Source organism: Lissotriton helveticus, chromosome 4_1 (assembly GCF_964261635.1).
Source record: "Lissotriton helveticus chromosome 4_1, aLisHel1.1, whole genome shotgun sequence".
NCBI lineage: Eukaryota > Metazoa > Chordata > Amphibia > Caudata > Salamandridae > Lissotriton > Lissotriton helveticus.
Window position 1 is genome coordinate 1,565,770,418 of NC_136063.1, and position 20,558 is coordinate 1,565,790,975.

The 20,558-nt window shown below is 44.2% G+C and overlaps 1 protein-coding gene across 1 annotated transcript in view; it reads right to left on the reverse strand.

Annotated features, from left to right (window-relative positions):
• Positions 1–20,558, reverse strand: part of PKD1L1 (polycystin 1 like 1, transient receptor potential channel interacting) — a 1,793,388-nt gene that overhangs the window by 1,342,445 nt on the left and 430,385 nt on the right. The window contains exons 12-13 of the mRNA XM_078688182.1: positions 14,470–14,587; positions 2,771–3,324 (exon numbers count right to left, since the gene is read on the reverse strand). Of these exons, the coding sequence (XP_078544308.1) occupies positions 2,771–3,324; positions 14,470–14,587 (672 nt within the window). The remainder of the gene's footprint in view (positions 1–2,770; positions 3,325–14,469; positions 14,588–20,558) is intronic.

Here is a 20,558-nt window from a genome sequence, read left to right on the forward strand (position 1 = left end):
TTCCTCTGAATCCTTCTGCTCCGTCTTAACTTCTTACTTGCTGTTGTTCGCTAATGGAAGAGGATGTGTGGTAAATGATTTCTATATCTTTTCCCTATCTACCACTGCATCAGAATGTCCTGTGACATCATGGAATGGTTGAGTGCCTTACAGTGGCTAGATTGTCAGTTGGTCATCTCAGGCTGAGGAGCTGGTAGCTCACTCCTGGTGGGGTTTCTCCTTTGTATCTTCTTACTTTATAACTTGCCACCTATCTACCTGCTAATAAAGAGGGATCTACTACTATACCTGGACTACGGATCATCTTTTATGTACCACACACTACTTCTTGCTTCGTTTGCACTATACAATTATTACATACATCATACATGCATATATTACAACTACAATTGTTACCCTTCTACCAAAGTACAAATAGTCTGTTTTATCTGCAGCTAAGGGATTTGCAAAGGCTTAGTTACAGCAGCAGTGAATGGCCAGAAGACAGCACTGCTTCGATGTTTCGGTCTATAGGCATTTTATAAAAGCAACTTATAATTTTCAGCCTCAGCACAGTCAGAAACGAAATCTGTAGTTCTGCCAATAACAAGATTTATTAAGCAACCTCTACTGCGACACATTTTCAAAACCGGAAAGGTTTTAAAATGCAAATGTGAAGGAAACACTGCTGGTTGGCGCGAAACTTTCATTTGAGACTGGTTCGCCGGTCACTTTGGTCCAATTGCTGCAGTCGGAGAAGCAGAATTGCCTAGGACTCTGCACGAAACAATCGGAAGCGCCGAAATCACAAGAAGTGTCAGCCAGGGAGTAGCGCCAACAGCTCTTGGTCGATCTGCTCCCTGTCCACATTGTGGCTTGAGAGATAAAGACAGGCCAAAGTGATCATAGGTCACAGTTAGACTCACGATTCATTAGCACAGTTAAACAAAGACTTTCAAGAAGCATGCGGTGAAAGTGGGACGTGTTTCTTAATTCGATTAATACCTTTCAGGACCGATGCGCCAAAGCAGATGATTTAAGTCAAAGAAAATTTTGTAAAAACAAGAAAGAAAAAAAATATTAACAAATACCAAGCATTTGCAATGCAATAAGGTCTCGCATTTGCTATTGGCATTGTAAATGACAATGCCTTTTAGTTTTGTTTTAAAAACAAAAACAAAAATAAAAGGCATTGTCATTTACAATGTCAATAGCTCAAACTTGCGTAAATGCGAGAACTGTTGCATTTCAAATGCTTGTTTTAAAATGTTTTCCATTTTGCAGCAGAATTAAGAAGCCTTTCGATCTAAACCTCCTGGCACATTTCACTTTTAAACAAGTATTTTTCTTTCATGTTTATATTTTTGCCAATCTAAGTGTTAGCAATACCAATACTGCCAGCTGTGTTTTACATCACGAGCATTCGCATCAGGGGCGGCTCTAGGCTCATGGTGGCCCTGGGCAGGGAGCGTAGGTAGGGGGCCCCGGAAGAGGGGGTCCGGGCGGGGCAGAGCGCGTAGGCCAGTGAAGAGGAGGGGGTCAGGGTGTTTGGAAGTGGAACAGAGCCGGAGGCTGCCAAATCCCTGCCAGGGGCTGCCACGCAAATCTGTATCCATCCTCAGAGGATTCTTATATTAAGGATATATATTGGCGTGGTGGCCCCTGGGGTTTGGTGGCCCTGTGCAGGTGCACAGCTTGCACATGCCTAAGCCCGCTCTGTTCGCATACTCTCCATAGCATAAACACAACCCTGCTCATGGGGAGAGGGCGGCGTAGTACAAGTGATAAACCATAACGAAGCCAGAACAATCTTTTAAGCAGCAACACTAGGCTTCGCTGGCACAACAAGCAAGCATCCTCGAGATCAGACTCGGACTGCCTCACCACAACAAAATGTCTGCTAATTCACAACTGCCTTATCAATGTCTGTGTTTTCCAATCTACTTAAGCATCTCGGTATTTTAAAAGCAGATACTAGAAGGTGTCAACGGACATGGTGACCAAACATAGACAGCAACAAACAAAGTAAACAACTACTTAAATACTGCCCCACATAAAAAAATCAAGGGGAAGCTATGTGCTTTAATGCGAATGCGCACTGACGCAGTGAATGAAGATAACGGGATGGGGCATGCGCGGGAGACACCATGCGCTCCAGCCTTTTCCTGTGTTGCACAGCTCCAGTGAGTGGCTGTCTGAGCCTCGAAGCACACGGAAGAGAAGGGGGTGGCTACACTGGCTGGGATGGCTGAAGCAGCGCAAGTCGTGCCTGCACGAAGAATAAAGTAAATAGTGCTTACAGGCTAAATAACAGATCCCGTGTATCATCCGAAGTAAAGGGGCCAGTAAGCATGGGAGGTTACAAATAACGACATGGCCATACTGAGGAGGGATTAACAAGCCTATTAAGGAATCCGCGGCCAGCATTTACGAAGGACAAACACACACGCAAATGACAAATGTGGGCAGGGCGCCTCCTCAGTACAGTACCTACAGCAGATCACCAGAACTGTGCTTGCGCTCAGGCTCGACCTAAAAACAAAAACATTGTGCCTTTCTACTGTGCCTTCCTTTCATGGAACAAAAGGTTTTAGATCCACTACGAGACAATACTTTCCCTGTTTAGTGTTTGGTTTAATCACTGCCCAAATCCAGAAGTGAAAAATGACCTTGCTTTATGTATAAGCACACATGGTAGAGCTCAGAAAGCGTTGGTAACAGAAAGAACGATTTCAGTTCTAAGCTAACTATTTTTTCAGTAATTGTAATTTTTCAGACATTTTTTTCTTACCTGCCATAATTAGTGTAGCTCTGGTCTGAACAGGATAACGTCCACTGGAAAGATAAATCTGTGGAAGACTCCACAAAAACGGTTGCATTGATGTAGTCACCCAACCTAATGATGGACGGTGTTGTCACCATCACCTGGATGCCAGTGACTGGCTCCTGTACAAGCACCTCAATAGCCTGAGCCAACTTGCTCACCGTGTTTGAAACTATGACCGACACATTGTAGCGTTGTAGAGCAGGATAGCTGTGTTCAAACACAAAAAGAGAACAGCGAAGGGTGCAATCCATGCATCCCATCACGTGAGCCAAATGCTGAGATGAAGCTGTGAGGCTAGTCCCATCACCAAAGTCGATGGTGAGTAAGTAGTCTTGTTGAGGCTGAACAGCTACCTCTAGCGTGCTTCCGTTATTCACAGTAGTTGGAGATACACATATAGATATATTAGAGATGGGATACTCTACTGTCGTGGTCATCTTGGCCCACAGATGACTAATTTCATTTTCTACTCGGAGCATTACAGTCATAATCGATGGCGTTGAAAATTCCAGGGTCAACTAAAATGGAAGAAAGGCATGTGATTAGATCAGATTTCAAAATCAATAGATCACTATACCTGCACAGGCTATAAACTTAATTCTAAGGGAGATAAGCAGATCGCATCAATGCATTGGCAGTAGTTTACAGCAAATGGTATTCAACGCCATCTTATCTCCTGCCTGTATCCTTGCTAACATAATTTCAGAGTGGTCTATTTTTAAGTATTATTTCTTAACTGTTGTCTTTGTACAGCATCCCTTTTAAGGTTTGGCCTAATGAATGCGGGTTGTGCCATCCATTAAGCTAGACCTAAAGATGTGCCAAATGTTCTGGAGATATACGAGTAAAAGAGATCCAAATCACACTGAACTGAGCTCTGGAACCATGCTAATGTTGCATTGTTATTTTCATTGGTTGCACAATTAATAAAAGCGTTCCTGTCTTCAAGAAATCGTTATGGAACAAGAAAGTTGCCTTGCAATCACTTACAGCGTCAATCAGTGTTTTTCAGTCGCATCATCTCTCATTAGAAAGATTTGTTACACAGTACTCAATGTCAACTAAGAAATGTAAAAAAAAATAATAATAATTCAGCCATGATTAGGCACACAATTTGAGTAACAACTTTGCATTTTTTCATCATCATTGTTGTAAAATGGCAACAGAAAACATTTAGTTAATTCGGAAACAGGATAATGGAAATAATTGAGCTAGGGCAGGGTTCTCCAAAGTCGATCCTGTAGTCAGTGGCATAGTTAGAGCTTTTGCCGCCCGAGTAGATCTCTATGTTTGCCGCCCAGTGACAGCCGGAGCAGTTAAGAGCTGCGAGAATTAGGGACTGACTAAAGACGACGAGGGAAAATATATTTAAAAAAAGAAAATGTACCTTGCTTTCACAGTCGCAACAAAAAACTGTGCAGCCTGGGGTGCGCTTCCCATGCCGCCCTCAGCTACGCCACTGGATGGAAGTCCGGATCCATGGTAGATTTTTAGCAGAAGATAAATGTAGTTATGTTAAAAATCTGGTACGGATCCAGCCAGTGCTTTAAATGGAAAAAAATATGTGCAGGTACTCACCAAAAGGAGCAATGGGCGGAGTTTAGGGCGGGGCTAAGGCAGAACAAGGGACGGGGTTAGCTTTTTTGACCGTGCCAAGGTTGTATGCACGAAATCTGCATGCATTTTATCAACCACCTAAGGATTACATGCTGCTTCAGCCTGCCTTAAATCGAACCGGTGGCCTACAGCCCACTGAACCATCTGTCCAGTACTGGTACTCTTGTAACATGCACACGTCACTTTTCTCTTGTAACATGCTGTTTGCTCCCTCTTTCATTTTGTTTGCTTTAGATACTTGCGCAAGTGCCACCATTGCCTCATGTAATGTTTGTTCTTGTGCTGGAGTGTCTGCCATTTATTGCAGTACTATACCTCTACTTGTACTCTGTATGCTTTTGTAACCTGCACACATCACTTTTTCCTCCTGTAATGTATCGTTTGCTACCTCTTGTATTTTGTTTGCTCACAATTGTCACTTTTGCCTCATGTAACTTAACGTTTGCTTTTGTAATTTATTCACTTGTAATTTTCTCCTCATGTATCATTACTGTTCCTATTGTGAAGCGCTCTGACACCTTCGGATAAAGTCCGCGCTATATAAAAACGCAAAAAATGACTTCCACAGGCAGCTTGACAAAATACTTAACTTCATATGGAGGGACAAAAACCCAAGAATAAGCCTCCAGAAACTGAGACTAAACAGGAACCTGGGGGGCTTAAACCTCACCAATTTTAAGACATTCCACACTGCTTGCCTAGCCAGGCAAGGCATCCACTGGGTAGCCCCAAGCCAAGAGTACAAACCCGCATGGCTGTCTCTAGAAAGAGCAATAATAGGTGGCCTAGACCCGATAGCTATGCTAACCGCAAACAAACACCCCCAGGCCAACAACACTATCCTACAAAACACAAAGTCAGCGCTGCTCAAAGTAGATAAGAAACTAGAGCACAGCATCAGAGACACTGAATGGATCTCCATTTGGCACAACACGAAGCTCAAGTACAAAGAGAAAACACTAGACAAGGAGTGGTACTCGCAAGGCATCTCCACACCAAAACAACTAATGAGACAAGGGCAACCTCTCACTTTTGACTTAATCAAGAACGAGCACAACCTCCCTAACCTTGAATTCTACACATTCCTGAAGATAAAAACCACAATCACCAAAGCGAACCTCAACAAAAACACCCCCTCCATCATAGAATACATGTCAAACATAAACAGGCTAGGACACCAAACGTCCCACATATACAAACTACTCAGCCCTCACACATCAAGACTTAACGACAAACCCCTAGAGCACATAGAAAGAGATATGGGAAGACGTCTCACAGAAAAAGAGAAATTAACTGTATGGCAAACTGCAACCAAACGTAAGATAACCCCACAGCTGGCCCAGACGAAATACTGGCTGCTGCACAGAGCGTTCTGGACTCTGGCCCGCCTGGCAGCTGCTGGTATTAGGGAAAACGATAAATGCTGGAATTGCCACAAAGAGAAAGGGGACCTGGAACACCTAATCCTACACTGCTCCAAGGTCAAGAAGTTCTGGAGCCAGATAAGGCAGTTCATCTCCGGAATGACTGGCCAAACGTTACAAGGTAGCATCACTGAAATCACAGCGACAGCACTACCCCCGACCCCGAAAGCCAAAGACGACAGAGACTTGATAGACCTCCTCTTAACGTCAGCGGTGAAAATAATCCTCACGAACTGGAAGGACACTAGAAAGGCCACCTTCAAACGCTGGCTAAACTGGATCACCTTCCTGAGAGGAGCAGACAACATAGCCTCACACCACTCACCGAACCACCACTCAGGGGGGGAAATGTGGAAAGCACTGGATGAACACATGATCACCCTCAAACCCCCGTAAACACCCCCGATCGCAAAACTGGAATTCAGCCGACAGAGACCCCCCCCCCTTGGGGTTTTTCTTCTTGCTCTTTTTTTCTTTTCTTTCTTTTTCTCTCTTTCTCTCTCTCTGATCCCTACACAAGTTCAGCGAAGAAGGGATCGCGAATGCAAGTGCCTAACGGTATATACCGAAAGAAGCGAAGTACACACTGTAAACTTGTAAACCATGCTAACCCACCATTGATATATGTTGGAAAACCGTAACTGTACTGTATGTATATATATATACCTTTCTTAATAAAAATTTGTGAAATAAAAATAAAAAAGAAAACGCAAAAAATAAATAAACAAGTCTCTCCTGGAACATTTGTAAACCGGAGTTAGGGCCAGAGCTGACAACGTCTGTACTGGGGAACCAGGTGCCAATCTCCACATTTTTGATTGGTCTTAATGTCTGTCCAAGGTCGATGAAATAAGAATCAGCGAGTGTGGAAGTGGAAGTGTGCAAGAAAGCAATTCAGATGCGTGGCGACTGTAAAAGCCTTCCCATACGTTCTTTTGTTATGTCCTGAAAAGTGCCTCCCACCACCACCCATTAGATTTTACAGCCCCCTCTTAGCGCACACTGTGAAAGATCTTTGGATAAGCAAATGACTCTGCAGACACACCCCTGCTCTGATTTACAAAGCAGCTCACGCTATGTCCTGGCGACGAGCTCCATTGATTGATTCCGTGCAGTGCTTGAAAGGTGCTGCCGTGGTATAACTTTAGGGAATGGAGCGCGCTGCCTCGGTTAAAGTCAGATCCCCATTAGTACCGGTACTCTCTTTCTTCTAGAAAAAAGTGCTGGTACTCAAGGGGAGAAAATGAAGAAGTACCGGTACTCAGTACCGGTGAGTACTGGCCCATTTAAAGCACTGGATCCGGCCCCCCAACACAGACTTTGGAGAATCCTGAGCTAGGGTTTCACTATAAGCAAATATTGTCCTTTGAGTGTGGATCTGGTTGCTGTAGCATTTGGTTTTGATTGATGCTTTGACAGCAAAGTGATAACATTATTTTCAAACTACATGATACTGTAGTGGAAGAATTTTGTATTTAGTGTCCCTTCACCAAAAAGCAGAAAAGATGGCTGAGCAAATTAAGTTTATTGTGGACCACAGTGGTGTAACGAATGTTGAGTGGGGCTCCCCTGCAAAGTACATTGAGAGCCCCCCTCCAGACTCACTCAGGAGCTCTCGGGTCAGGGGATTGTGTTGAGGGGGCCCCCTGGTATTCGCCCCCTCACTGCAGGGGCCTTTGCTACGCCACTAATGGACTTAGTGTATAACCTGTGGGTGAAAAGTTTGAGTACTATCAAGCCTTATCGGCCTTTCACGCTTCTGAGGCTGATACATTGAGTATCATAATATTCAGTAATACCAGAAGTAACACTTGTTTTTTGATAAACAAATATTAGTTTTGATGACAAAAACTCAAAAAAACAACAAAACACAATAATTGCTCTCCAATCCCACCCCTCTCCCTCTCCCGCCAGCAGTCAATCACCAATATAGGACAACATTTCAAAGCGCACAGCTCTATTTGGAAGACAATCCATAATAATCCCACCATTAACCCTAGATCTTAGTGAATTTCTCAGGACATGCCCAGGCAGTGTAGACCAGTTCTTCCTGTTTGGCACACCAATACATGCCAGCGTGCCCACATTTTAGAGTCAGTGGGTTGGGTTTGTTCCAGGATCTTGCAATGTCCCTCTTGGACACAAGGGCCACCAAACCCACCAAAACTCTGTCACCTTGTGTTTCCCTCGAATATTCCATTAACCCCAGCATGGCCATTTTAGGAGGTAATGAAACTGGATTACCTAGAATCGCTGATACAGCTGTACTGATATGTGTCCAATAGTGGGTAATAACAGGACATTTCCAGACCATATGGTAAAAGTCTGCTGTTAGAGACAGCCAGCGAGCACATCTGGGATCAGAAAGGATACCAGCTGTCTCGAACATTAGGGACAAATCAACAATAAGAGAGGTAGGGAGAATGCGGAAACACTCTTAGTCCCCGGTTATACTTATTTCAACAAGAAAAGAGTGTCCAGAAATAAATCTTTTATAACAGAAAGGAGTAAAAAATATGGAACGGATACACAACCCCACTCAGGTATGTATGGAAAGCCATCACTCACCAACCTGGTTGGTGACATGCTTCATCATCGGGCCCCCCTGGAGAGGCCGAGTGCCTCCCCAATGTGCTTCAACGCCAGATCTACTGCGGAGCAGGTTTTTTGTGAATAGACGTGAAGTGAGTGATTTAAAGTGATAGTGATATTTAAAAATGTCTGCAGTGTATCAAAAAAGGTTTAATGTTTGATCACTTGGACATATTAAAAATAAAGTGTGGGAAAATAGGTCAAATACATTGTTTGGTTATTTCCAATATCTTAATAATCAGTCAACATGTTTCTGCCTTGAAACGGTGTGAATTTACCAGGCATTCATCAGGACATATGTGAGCTAAACCCCGGCGGTATGGACACGCTAAGGCCCACCCTGACCTAGGGACGTGAAAGTAAAAATAGTGTAAAACGGTGCATGTAGATGGAGGACCAGCCTCCTAAGGTACTCCCAGTTTGGGAGACCTCAAAGTTAGTGTATTATGCACCTGTGGAAAAAAGGGGAGGGGACAGAGACATACATATAAGAGACAGAACAAACAATTAAAAAGTATTCTATGCTCAAGAGTATATCTACAGTGCTCCAGTTGTTGTGAGAGGACGCTGGATGGCGATATAGCGATATTGTTAGCACCATACTAAGTCCAGGGGAATCTACAGCAACGCCAAAGGGTGAGGTGGACTACTGATGGTAAATGCAGTGATAATCACATGCTGTATAGCCCCTACACAAATATTGGCACGTGTTGATATAAGGATCAATGGACCAAAATGGCCAGTGACCCCGCCTGAAGACAGCACAGAAATCAGGAATACAATATCTCACTTGAATGGTGAGAAGAATGTACACCATGGATCTCGGGAGGGGGGTGATGGCGTAATTGGCACACCCTTGGGAAAGAAAAAGACATATTCCAACAGTTTAAGCACGCTGTACTTAGCTTAGTGAAGTCGATCTGCGTAGCGCGGTGGTGGCGGGCTTACGCCCTCGACGCCAGGCACCCACTGGAAACCTGCTTCTGCCCTCGAAAACCGGATCCCGAAGATAGATGCGGTCTACGGTAAAGCTGTTTAAGAGTGCGGCTGTTTACGCGCCTTCCTTCCGGGGTGGGCGTGGTTGGGGGGCAGGCGTGGGTGTGGTGGTACGCGTCAGCCAATTGGAGTACAGGCGGCACGTACGCATCACCCGGGACTCGACCGGGGGTGGTCATGCGGTCTGAAACGGGCCAATCATATTGTACGAACACGGGCCATGCTAGTATAGGGAACTAGACCGTGAAGCGTAAGGCTTAAAGCGGATCAAGTACACGCATGACTCGATCGTTTCTAGGATAGCTTTATTGACACGTTGATAAGTAAAGCGCAAGATTATGGTTATAGAGCCACTAGGTTTATGCGGCAGTGATATGAAGCCTAGTGTGAGACTCTGAGTAAAAGTCCCCTGATTGGGGGTTATAATTAATATTGGCATATGAGTTGTGTTCTTAATTAAGCCTATATTAAGGGGGCTACAAGGGGTTGTTGTCTCCAATGACACAGTTATGTTCTTGATAAGGAGGTGAGGGTACATTGTGGCATTAAGGTAAATACTTGGACATGAGTCTACGTGGAATCAGGAGTGCGAGCATTGCACGCCTATTTCTTTACATGTCAAGTGCTTATCATTGGTAAAAGAGAGGAGGTAAAGAATGCAGGACAAAAATGGCTGCAGTATGAAGATGCTTATACTGGAGGTTCAGGATAGAAGCAATTCAGGGTTCATTATTTGAGAACTGAGCCCCAGGGGATGTCATCATCTTTGTTCTTTTTCAAAGAGTCTCTGGGAGATGTTATTGCCCCCATTTATTTGTTCAACTATGGTCCACCGTAGATCATTGGTGGTATGGTTTGACTGTAGGAAATGACTACTCATTTTGGTGGTTGTTTTCCGACACCTGATGTTACTCCTATGCTCACATATTCTTTGCTTGATCTACCGGGTGGTCATTCCTATATAGCGCAATCCAGAGGGGCAAGTGATTAGGTAGATGACGTTTGTCAAATTACAGTTGGTATGGACTCTTTGGGTCCATACTTTTCCTTATTCAAGGAATAGGTGTTTGGATGCGGTCGTCAGATGACAAACACTACAGTCAGAGCACGGAAAGTGTCCCATAATTTTTGGCACGCCCCAAGTGTCAGTGATAGAGCGTGGCCCTGGTGGCGTAATTTCTTTAGGAGGCGTGGACTAGGGAGTCCTTCAGACTTCGTCCTTTCTTGAAGGAGAAAAGTGGTTTCTCCATTGTTTTGTTGATACTGGAGATGATTCTCCAGTTTTTATTGATTGACTTTTTCATTAGATTAGAGAGACTGCTATTAGTGGTGACACAAGTTAGGGGGACCTCTTGAGATAGACTGGGCTTGTCTTCCAAGTGTGCTTCACGAGGTTGGTTGCGTGCTCGTTTGTACCCCTTATCCAGAGTTGTTGTGGGATATCCTCTTGCTTGTAGCTTTTTTGTAAGGCTAGCTGATTGTTCCTTGAAGTCTTTTACATCGCTGCAGTTACGTCTGATTCTTAGATACTGACCATACGGTAAATTCTCTTTAAGGGGGTGTGGATGGAAGCTGGTGAATTGAAATAAGTTATTTTTTGCCGTTGGTTTGTAATGGGTTTTTGTGGTTAGGCGTGTGCCCGAGATGGTCACATCGAGGAACACAACCTCAGACTTGCTCACGGTGTGGGTGAATTTCAAATTGAGATCCAGAGTATTGATCCATTTGAGAAAGTCTCCTAGAAGATGATCGCTACCTTTCCAGACCAAGAGAACATCATCGATGTATCTCCTCCACAGGTGGATAGAGGAGGAGAAAAGCCCATTCGATGGTAGGATATACTTAGCCTCAAAGTCAGAGACATGCAGTCCCGCCACGCTTGGGGCGAAGGTGCTGCCTATGGAAGTCCCTGTGCTTTGTAAGAAAAGTTGCCCTTTGTAAGAGAAGACATTTTCTTTGAGGGCTATAGTTGCACAATCGAGGATAAAGGACTTTGGTGTCTGGTGGTCCCATGTGATTGAATCCAGAGCAGACCCCAGGACTTTGATGGTGTCATCCTGGGGATGCTGGTGTACAGACTCTCAATGTCTAAAGTGACCAGAGTCACTGTGTTCTCCTCAAAGGTCACTTCCTGTAAGTTATGTAGAAGACTCTTGGTGTCCCTAAGATAAGAGGGAGTGTTCTGGACAATTGGTTTAAGAAAATGGTCACAGAAACGTGATAGCGTTTCGAGCAAAGAGCCAATGCCAGAGACGATAGGTCGTCCTGGTGGTGGTAGTCTGTTTTTATGTGTTTTAGGCAGTGTGTAGAAATATGGAATAATGTTGTCACTGGCAACCAGAAAATCTGCTTCCTTTTTGGAAAAATGTCCATTTTCCTCCACTCTTTTTACTAGATTAATAATCCGGATTTGCAGTTCTGCTGTGGGATCTTTTATTAGGGGGTGTAGTTTCTCTTCTCATTGAGGAGATCTTGGCAGACTTTCTCATGGTCTACGGTATTTTGTATCACTATACCCCCACCCTTGTCTGCTGGTTTGATTGTGATGTCTGAGTTGTTCTGCAGATCTTGAAGGGCTTGATACTCAGCAGTGCTGGAATTGCCAAATGAGGTGGGTTCTTGGCATGTCTCCAGATCCTGGAAGACAGCCTGTTCGAACGCTGTGATAGCCGCTGGAACAGTGTGGGGTGGTGGCGTAAAGGTGGATTTAAGCCTTAGGCCGGTATCTCCTTTGCGGATTTCCTCATTGGGATCATCCTTTCCTTCAAAGAATAATTTCAGTTTGAGTTTTCGGAAGAAACCTGCTAATTCACAGTGTAGTCTGAATTTGTCTGGACGTGCTGTAGGTACAAATCCAAGACCTTTTTCAAGCACCTTGGTTTCCATGGGGGTCAGAGTTTTGTCTGATAAGTTAGTGATGAGGCTCACTGTGCACTCGTCCCTGGAAGAGATGTTTTGCTGCGTGTGTGGTTGCCCACAGGGTCGTCTGTTTCCCAGGAGACATGGTTGGTCCCTCTCCTCTTTCCTCTTCCTCTCCGGCCTCTTTCTAACAAAAACGGTAGGTATTGGTTCTGGAAGGGGGGTGTTGCATAAAGGCTGGGTTCCACCCCATGAGTGGGAAATGTGGTTGTTGGAAAGGGAATGGATGGGGGGCTCCTCCTGTTTGAGATGGGTGAGGCCACCTCTATTCCCTCTTCTTCTCCCTTGTTTGTTGGAGCCATTGCTTGACCCACTACTGTTGGATAAGTTATCCTCCGAGTAGTCAGAATTGTTGGAATTCCTGGTAGGTGGTGTATAATTGGGGTCAGAATAGGGGTAGACTTTTTCAAATTCGAATATTTTCAAATCTTTTTGAAATTTCGTGACCTTTGACTGCATAAGGTTGTCCTTGTTTTCATTTAGTTCCTTGTTTATTTCATCCAGTTTTTTCTTGTATCCTGTAACAGTGGTCTTGAACTGTGATTCGGTTTCTTGGATTTCAACCATAAGTGCTTCTGATAATCGTAGTACGGTTTTAATTATTAGTACTAGCCAATCGCGTGTACAGTGCCACGCGATCATGGCCCATTCTTTGCAGAAAGTTGCATCGTTCAGAAAAATACCTGGCGCATTCGTCACTAGAAGGCCTCTTGGCGCAGTGTTAGACAGGAGATATTGTTTAAGTATAGTGCCGTGTAGGATCGTGCGGATTCTATCACGTTTTTGTTCTGTGAGTTTACCCTGTTCAGAAGTGTGAGCTATAGCTTGGGATATTGCGGGATCAGCAAATAGTGAAAAGTCAGATAGGAGCGCATCTATTTATGATTCTGAATATGTCAGCCCCAGATTCGACATGATGTAACTAACATTAGGGAGTCATGTAAGATTGATGAAGGTAGTTTAATTGTATCAAATGGAAAAGAACAGATGTCGCCAGTTCCCTAGGGACCATGCAGGCCTTCCTCCATTGAACCTCTTCCATCTCAATTCTTTTGTTGAAGTAGGACTAACTTTCTGGGTCATTACATACAAGGCCTCGATATAGCTAAGAGATACCCCCTCTACCTAATCTCCCCATCAACAGTCATGCCTCAAGGGGGCTAAAATCCAGTACTTCCTGTAAAATGAGTGCAGTAGTGACTTAGTACATGACGTATCTATAAATAGTTATGAAAAGGAGAGTGGGAAAGAGTAAATTAGACCTGAAGGTCTGCAAAGGAGTACATGCAGGAACCCCACCACACACCCCCAACACTGTAATTCCTAAGGAATCCCAATGGCAAAATCCTACAAGGCGTGACACCTGTTCCAAGCAGCAATCTCTCAAAAGGTGAGATTGCAGAGTTAGACGTCTGTCCCAGCCTGTGAATAGTGTTGCTCCTCTCCATACCAAGAAGACCTCTCATGATCTCTGGGAGGGAAAGAGGAATTGGACAGCCGTATCAGTAGCGCATGACTCCATCAAAACTAAGACCGGAAAGTTCCAGCTGATTAGGCGGGTCATCCCAACCACCCACCAGTCATTTATGATTAAGCTAAGATGGCCAGTAGGTCAAACGAATATCCACCACTATGATGCCACCATCGTACACTGAACGGCGACACTTAGCTTGACCATCAACAGAAAAGACCGGAGCAATGCCACCACCTCACCAAACCATGCATTGAGAACATCAAGTGGGAAGGTTTGCAAAGTATAAAGAAACTGGGGTAGTATCATTTTAACCAACACAACCCTGCCCTTGACATTAAGTGGGAGGTGTTGCCATGCTGCAGAAGTAGCCCTTGCTATATAGAAACAGCATGAACTCGTTGTGAAACTCAATATGTAGCTCAATAAAAAAATAAATATATATTTATTAGATAAAATGACACGATTGGGGCACTTCAAGAGAGTATAAAATGAGAAGCACTTGGAGCAAATACAAATAATGAGGGACTGGGTCTCAGATTATCTGGGTCAAACTCTCATAGCACCTCAGAAGACAAAATCCATTTAAAACACCCTTATAAACCTGGCTTAAGACATACATGTTTACATTTTAGGAAACCTACCTCTGGTGGGCCAAGAACGGTGGCATTAACTGTTCCAGTTGAGTACATCCATCGGTAAAGGTGGTGGGAACCACTACCAATTCTAGCCTTCCAGGTTACAGTAGTTGGAACGAGCAAGCTAAAATGTACAAACATTCAACAGTTAAATAATTCCTATCGCACAAAAACATGTAGTAACATAACATCTGGACACAGACTATCATTTGGCAATGGTTAGATAGATGTCGAAAGGGTGAATATTTGATAGAGGGACAGGTTCCTAAGCACTTGCATTCATCCAAATAAATGCATGCATTCAAATAAATGCATGCCATCCTCTGACTTAGCACATTTCTTCATTACAAAAATCACACACTTACATAAATGCAGTACTGATGTGTCACTCCCACACTAATCCTAATTCAACTATATACTGATGGAAAAGGTCTCTTCGGTGAAGCTCATAACGACCCTCCAACGACCAAGCAACAACCTTTTTTTCAAACCTGGCTAGGAAAGAGGGATTTTGTGATAATATTGCCACTACTGTGTACATAAATTCTATCTTCTCGTCAAGGCTGTTTTGCACTTCTTTGAGAGGAAGACCTGGACACCTTCACATTAGATAAGTAACAATGTTCTGTCATGTGAACGTGCATCATTGACCCTGAGAAAAATGTACACATGCTAGGTTAATTTTATATTACGTGGCTTCAACTGACCGCTTTCTACCAAGAGCACTGGTCAGTTGAAATTACAATTGCCTTTCATCTTTTTGCTTTGCTACCTGCTATTTTGCATTAAATGCTAGTCGGACATTTGGCTTCCTGACATGTTGAGCTTTAGGTTTAATGCCTGGTATCCTGAACCTGAAATATTTTTTTTCCACATTTATTTTATGCCCAAACCATGATCCCTTATATGCCCTTTGATTTTTTTGTTCTTTTTCAGGACTCTTAAGACCTAGTCCCGGAGTCCAATAATGGCACCACAACATATTCTCCATGTTGTAGCCAAGCAGTAAGGATCCACCTATCCACTTTGAATGGGCCATTCCGAGATCATCTGGACATCAACAGTCCTCATATCTCTAATTTTTACTAGATTTAACCTGTTATGCCCACCCCAGCACCTCTTTACACGTGAATTTCTTCAATACGGCTGAACAGATTTACACCAAACAACAAAATATCATATATGCATAAGTTTTATATACACACGCACACACGTTCATATTGAGGTCAATCTACGCAACAATACATGTGTATTCAAAAACGAGGTCAAGTCCCCACAAAATGCCCATTCACAAAATCAAGCCTAGACTAACCCAAATGCACCTTCTATTCAGCCACAGCACAATCACTTAGTGACCACACCGCCGCAACAAGGACCAGGTGGTTGGCCAAACACGTGGCCACAGCGGCCGTAGAGAGTCCAGCCCAACAGGGACAGGTGCTGCAACCACAGCAGGGGGGAGTAACTGTCTGGGGAGGCAATACCTTTTCACCAGCACAAAACTCAAATATGCACTAGATTTAAACCCCCAGTGCAGAGCTTACACTTGATGCACACATCAATACACATTTCAGAATAAAGTATAAAAAGAGAAATTTAGGAATTTCAAATCTTTACTTAGGTTCGGGAAACTCAGAGCTGCCATACGTTGTGTCAATTGGGAATTCACACTAAAAGTCCACCATTTGGGTGCCCGCAGGAGCCTAGGGTCCACTATGCTGCTGATCTCCTGGAGCAGGGGTTAGCTGACCACTCCCCGGGGTAGGGCAGTCTGAGGAGGGTGCAGGGCGGCTCCCCAAACAGGCGCATAAAAGCAGGCACCCAGGTCCCCTCATCCAAGTCACTAAGATAGGTCCAAAGTCAAAGGAACGCCATCCTTCAGCTGCCTCCAAGCCAATGGAACCCCCTTTTGGTTCCAAAAGAGGCGATGTTCCATTGCTGGGAGTCAGGTTTCCTGCACACTTGGGATAATAGTGGCCCCAAAACTTTTAGTCAGACAAATTCCAAGGCATCGCCTGGCACGGGGTTGGTGCGGGTTCACCAAAACCACCAGCTCTCTGAGTCCATAACCCACATTGGGCGACTTTCAACGAAGTTCTAACCATACACCGAACCCTCACCTCAGTGAAAAGTTGCCTCCTCTTCCTCTCCACAAAATGTTCCAAGCATCCAAAGTCTCCCTGCCTGGCCATGTCCATTCAGACAACGAGATTAGCATATTGGTGGTCAGAAGCCCCTGGCTACGGCTGGGGGTGGCAGGCCTAAATATCCTGGATCCAAGGGAGGGAGTGTGCCGTGAGGGGGAAAGTCCACAATATCCATTACTGCTCTGTGCAAGAGATCCAGAATTAATGTCCCACCGCCCGGGCCTAATGATTAACCAGTTTAAAAAACCTAACACACACTGTCCAGGAACACATCATAGGCTTGATTTCAGACTTTGGGACATCATCATCAGGGAGGGCCATGGAGCAACTCTCTGGCCCCCTCCGGTACACTGTAGAAGGGTCAGCAAATCACATTAAGATCTAGGGAAGTGCAGAAAAGACCTGCAAAAAAGAGGCTCAAAACCAGCTCAAAAGTAGTCTCTAGGAAATAGGCATGACCTGGATACCTGGCACCACTATGCAGAATCACACTGCACAGTGAGCGCTGGAGCTATAGGGGGAAGACATGCAACCTCAGAGCACGTTGCAAGCATTAAACTCCTACTTGCAATCCACGCTCTCTTCTACATTTCCCCGAGCACACATAGGTCCAAAGACACGACTACATAAATAAAATTACCTCTGTGCACATTAAGGAAGGTAGGAGGCTAGAAAGACTGACAACGTCCATAACAAGCAGCTAAACAGAAAAGATTAGGCACCCACTGAAACGTCCCTTCCAGCTGTTGTGAGAGGGGAGGGACGATGACTCATGAATTTTAAGACCTAGGTGACCCATGAATAACCATTCAACCTTGAATTTCTAAACAATCACCACAATTGGGGACACCTTCAGGTACCCCACTGTACCAGTGCTCAACACGTCCGCTCCCGCTTCCGTCGGTGGTCCCGGGTGGCCCTTACCATGTCTGGTGCAGTCTTCGTAAAAAATAAATGGACACCAGGCTTTGAGTTCCATTTTAGGGCCATCCACCGCGATGATACGAAGGGAAATGAGTCACATTGGGGAGGGTTAAGTTCCAGCATAGTTAACCCATGTCAGGAAATATGGGAGATGGAGATAGATAGGTACACATGGTTGGAAGGGAAGAAGCAGCCCCTAATTGTACAGAAACGTACACTGTATTCCTTCCTGTTTCAGAGTCAAAGGAATCATTCCACTCGGCACGAATGAGAACTGGGGAGCAATACTGCACGTACCGAACATGCAATGGGGCATCTCCACGCTGATGGATCTATACTGGTAGTGTGGGAAATTTGCATATGCTCAGCTCGTCCCAAGATAGTGTGGCCTCTACTCCCTCATCACCATACACACCCGACCCTGGTCATCCTTGTAGAAGATCTGTCAGAGTGGTACAAACATCCACTACAGAAGAAAATAACTCTGTTACAACACTCTAGGGAAAAAAAGAACTGCCGATTATTTTGGTTGGGCTCAGTATAAGGACATTCTGGAAGAATTCATAGTGTTTTCTAACACACAAGTAAATGCAGGAGGATCCATACCCTTTTTCACACCGCAGACAAAATCAAACGCCCTCAGGTTACAAATAACTAGGTGGGAGTTGCTGAAAAAGATGAATAGTACTGAGCTCTGCCTTAACACAATCAAGGAGAAACTAAGAGCCATCCAACTCATGGTGATGCAACACCGATATGTATTGGACTTGATGACCCCCAATGGAGGGAGGGGCTTTGTGCCAGGATTGGTGCATCCTGCTGTACTTTGATCTCAGGCAATTACATGGATAACAGGATCCTCACACTTGCCATCCAAAAACTGCATCGACTGCAAACAGACATGTATAAGGAGAGAGGTGCCCCAGAGCAGGAATGGTATGAAGGCTGGCTTGCCTGTCTTCCCCGGTGGTATGTGTGACTGGGTACGTCATTGCTGTGGTTTCTTATTTTTGTACGTTGTGTGGTTTCCTACAATTGGGGGGTTTCCTGCTGTAAAAATGTGCAGTCCTCAAAGTGGGTGGGATGCAATTAAATAGAGAAGCAGTAGTAATCGAAACTGAAACACAACAAGCCCCCAAAAATGTGACTGTCATGAAGTGTGGGGTAAATGATGTATTTGAAAATTCATCTAGAGGGGGAGGGTTAACCTCATCGCTGCTAGAGAGTTTCCCCTGCTGTGCTGGACAGCTATAAAAACGGGTGTGGTCATGACAAGCTGAGCTCGTCATAAGCACACGAGCACTGTGCTGCATGATGAGCTAAGCTCGTCATGAGCATGGAAGGGGTTAATATTGATGTCAATCTATGTAACGATACAAGTATATTAAAAAATTAGATCACTGTTGTCGAAGTCTCCAGCGATGACCTCTCCATCAACCCAGAATACGAAATACGTGGCCAGGCAGACCCTGCGACTTAGGCCTGAAGCTACTGATTGACAGATCACAGGTAGGGAGGCATGTAACCAACTGGACAAACACAGGAACAGGAAAAACCCAGATTAGTCCCACACCAGCAACACCATAATGGTCCCAGGAGATTGGCTCCAATAAAGCATATATTGCCTGAGGGGTGCCACATTCACAAAACACCATAAAGGTAGATGTCACATGAAGTTAGGAACACTCAGCCAATCTGGGCACAGCCCACATGGTACATGCAGCAATAATGCGCTCCCCCATACTGGATGTCTAGACACTTCACTCACTAGCCCTCATTAAGTTCACACAAGGTCGAGACCCACCTGCGTTCATCATCAGGTGGCCTGATTTACAACCTCATGACTAGGTCAGCATTCCTTTCTCTAAAATAAGATCCAATTCATATTACGTTGCTCCAAAGACTGTACATAAGGACACTCAGAATGAATGTATGTTAAGACAGTCCTCAGACCCGTTTCTGTGTATGTTTCCTGGCCGAAGCGTTTAATTAAACCAACTGTTCCTGTTTTGCCAAACACCTCGCATTTTGAATTTTCAAGGTAAATTCATATTGTAGCAACATATATAACACACACTCACACACACCCCTATATATATATATATATATATATATATATATATATATACACACACACACACACACACACACACACACTTTTATACAACTGTAAGGTACAGCTTGGGGAGGAGGGGGTGAGAAAGATTTCACATCATGCTGTCCAAGTCTCCTCAATGATGCCTCTGCAGAGCTAAATCCAGGAACTCTGCTGAGCAGTGGTACAGGATATGAGATTTCAATACACAACATAACATTTTAGATGGGTAGCAGTGAACAAGGAGTTCATGGAGTTTTCCATCCCAGAGTGTAAGTGACATCTCAGGCATCACAACCTTCCCTCTTCTTGTCTAGGTCATCAATTGTAAATCCATAGTGCAAAACACCACAATATTGCCAAGTATGTTGTACCTAAACTCCCAAAATCCTCTTTCACCTGCATCCATCAGCAGCACAGTGGTAGAGAAGTCTTGGAGTGGGCGTCCATAGATGACTACTTTAGTACGGGGAAACCAGGTTTGGGTTTCGATCTAGGCTCAACATCCTGTGGTTCTGGGCAAATCACTTAATCTCCCCATGCCTAAAAAATTATTGTGGTACTTTGTAATGTAACTGTTGTTCATATAAAGTGCTCCAATAACTTTGAGTCAGGTTTGCGCTCTATAAAAACTGGCAAAAAAAAGCATGCAGGTGATACTATGATCTTAGTGAAAATCAGAGGTGAGAGGGACCTCTAGGGGACCTTTGTATCAAAAAAGGAGGATTATACATCCCTCATCAACTAATTTTTCCTGAAAACGTGGATCCCCCAACCTGAAATATTCAGTTTTCAGTGGTTTCTGTAAAAAAATAATTGTTGAGGGATCTGCTTCACCAACAGTATTTAAAAAAAACACTGGCTAAAAGCAACAACAAAAAAAGTTTTAAAAAGCGCACATTGCTATAGTAGTCCTTGGCACTGAAGGA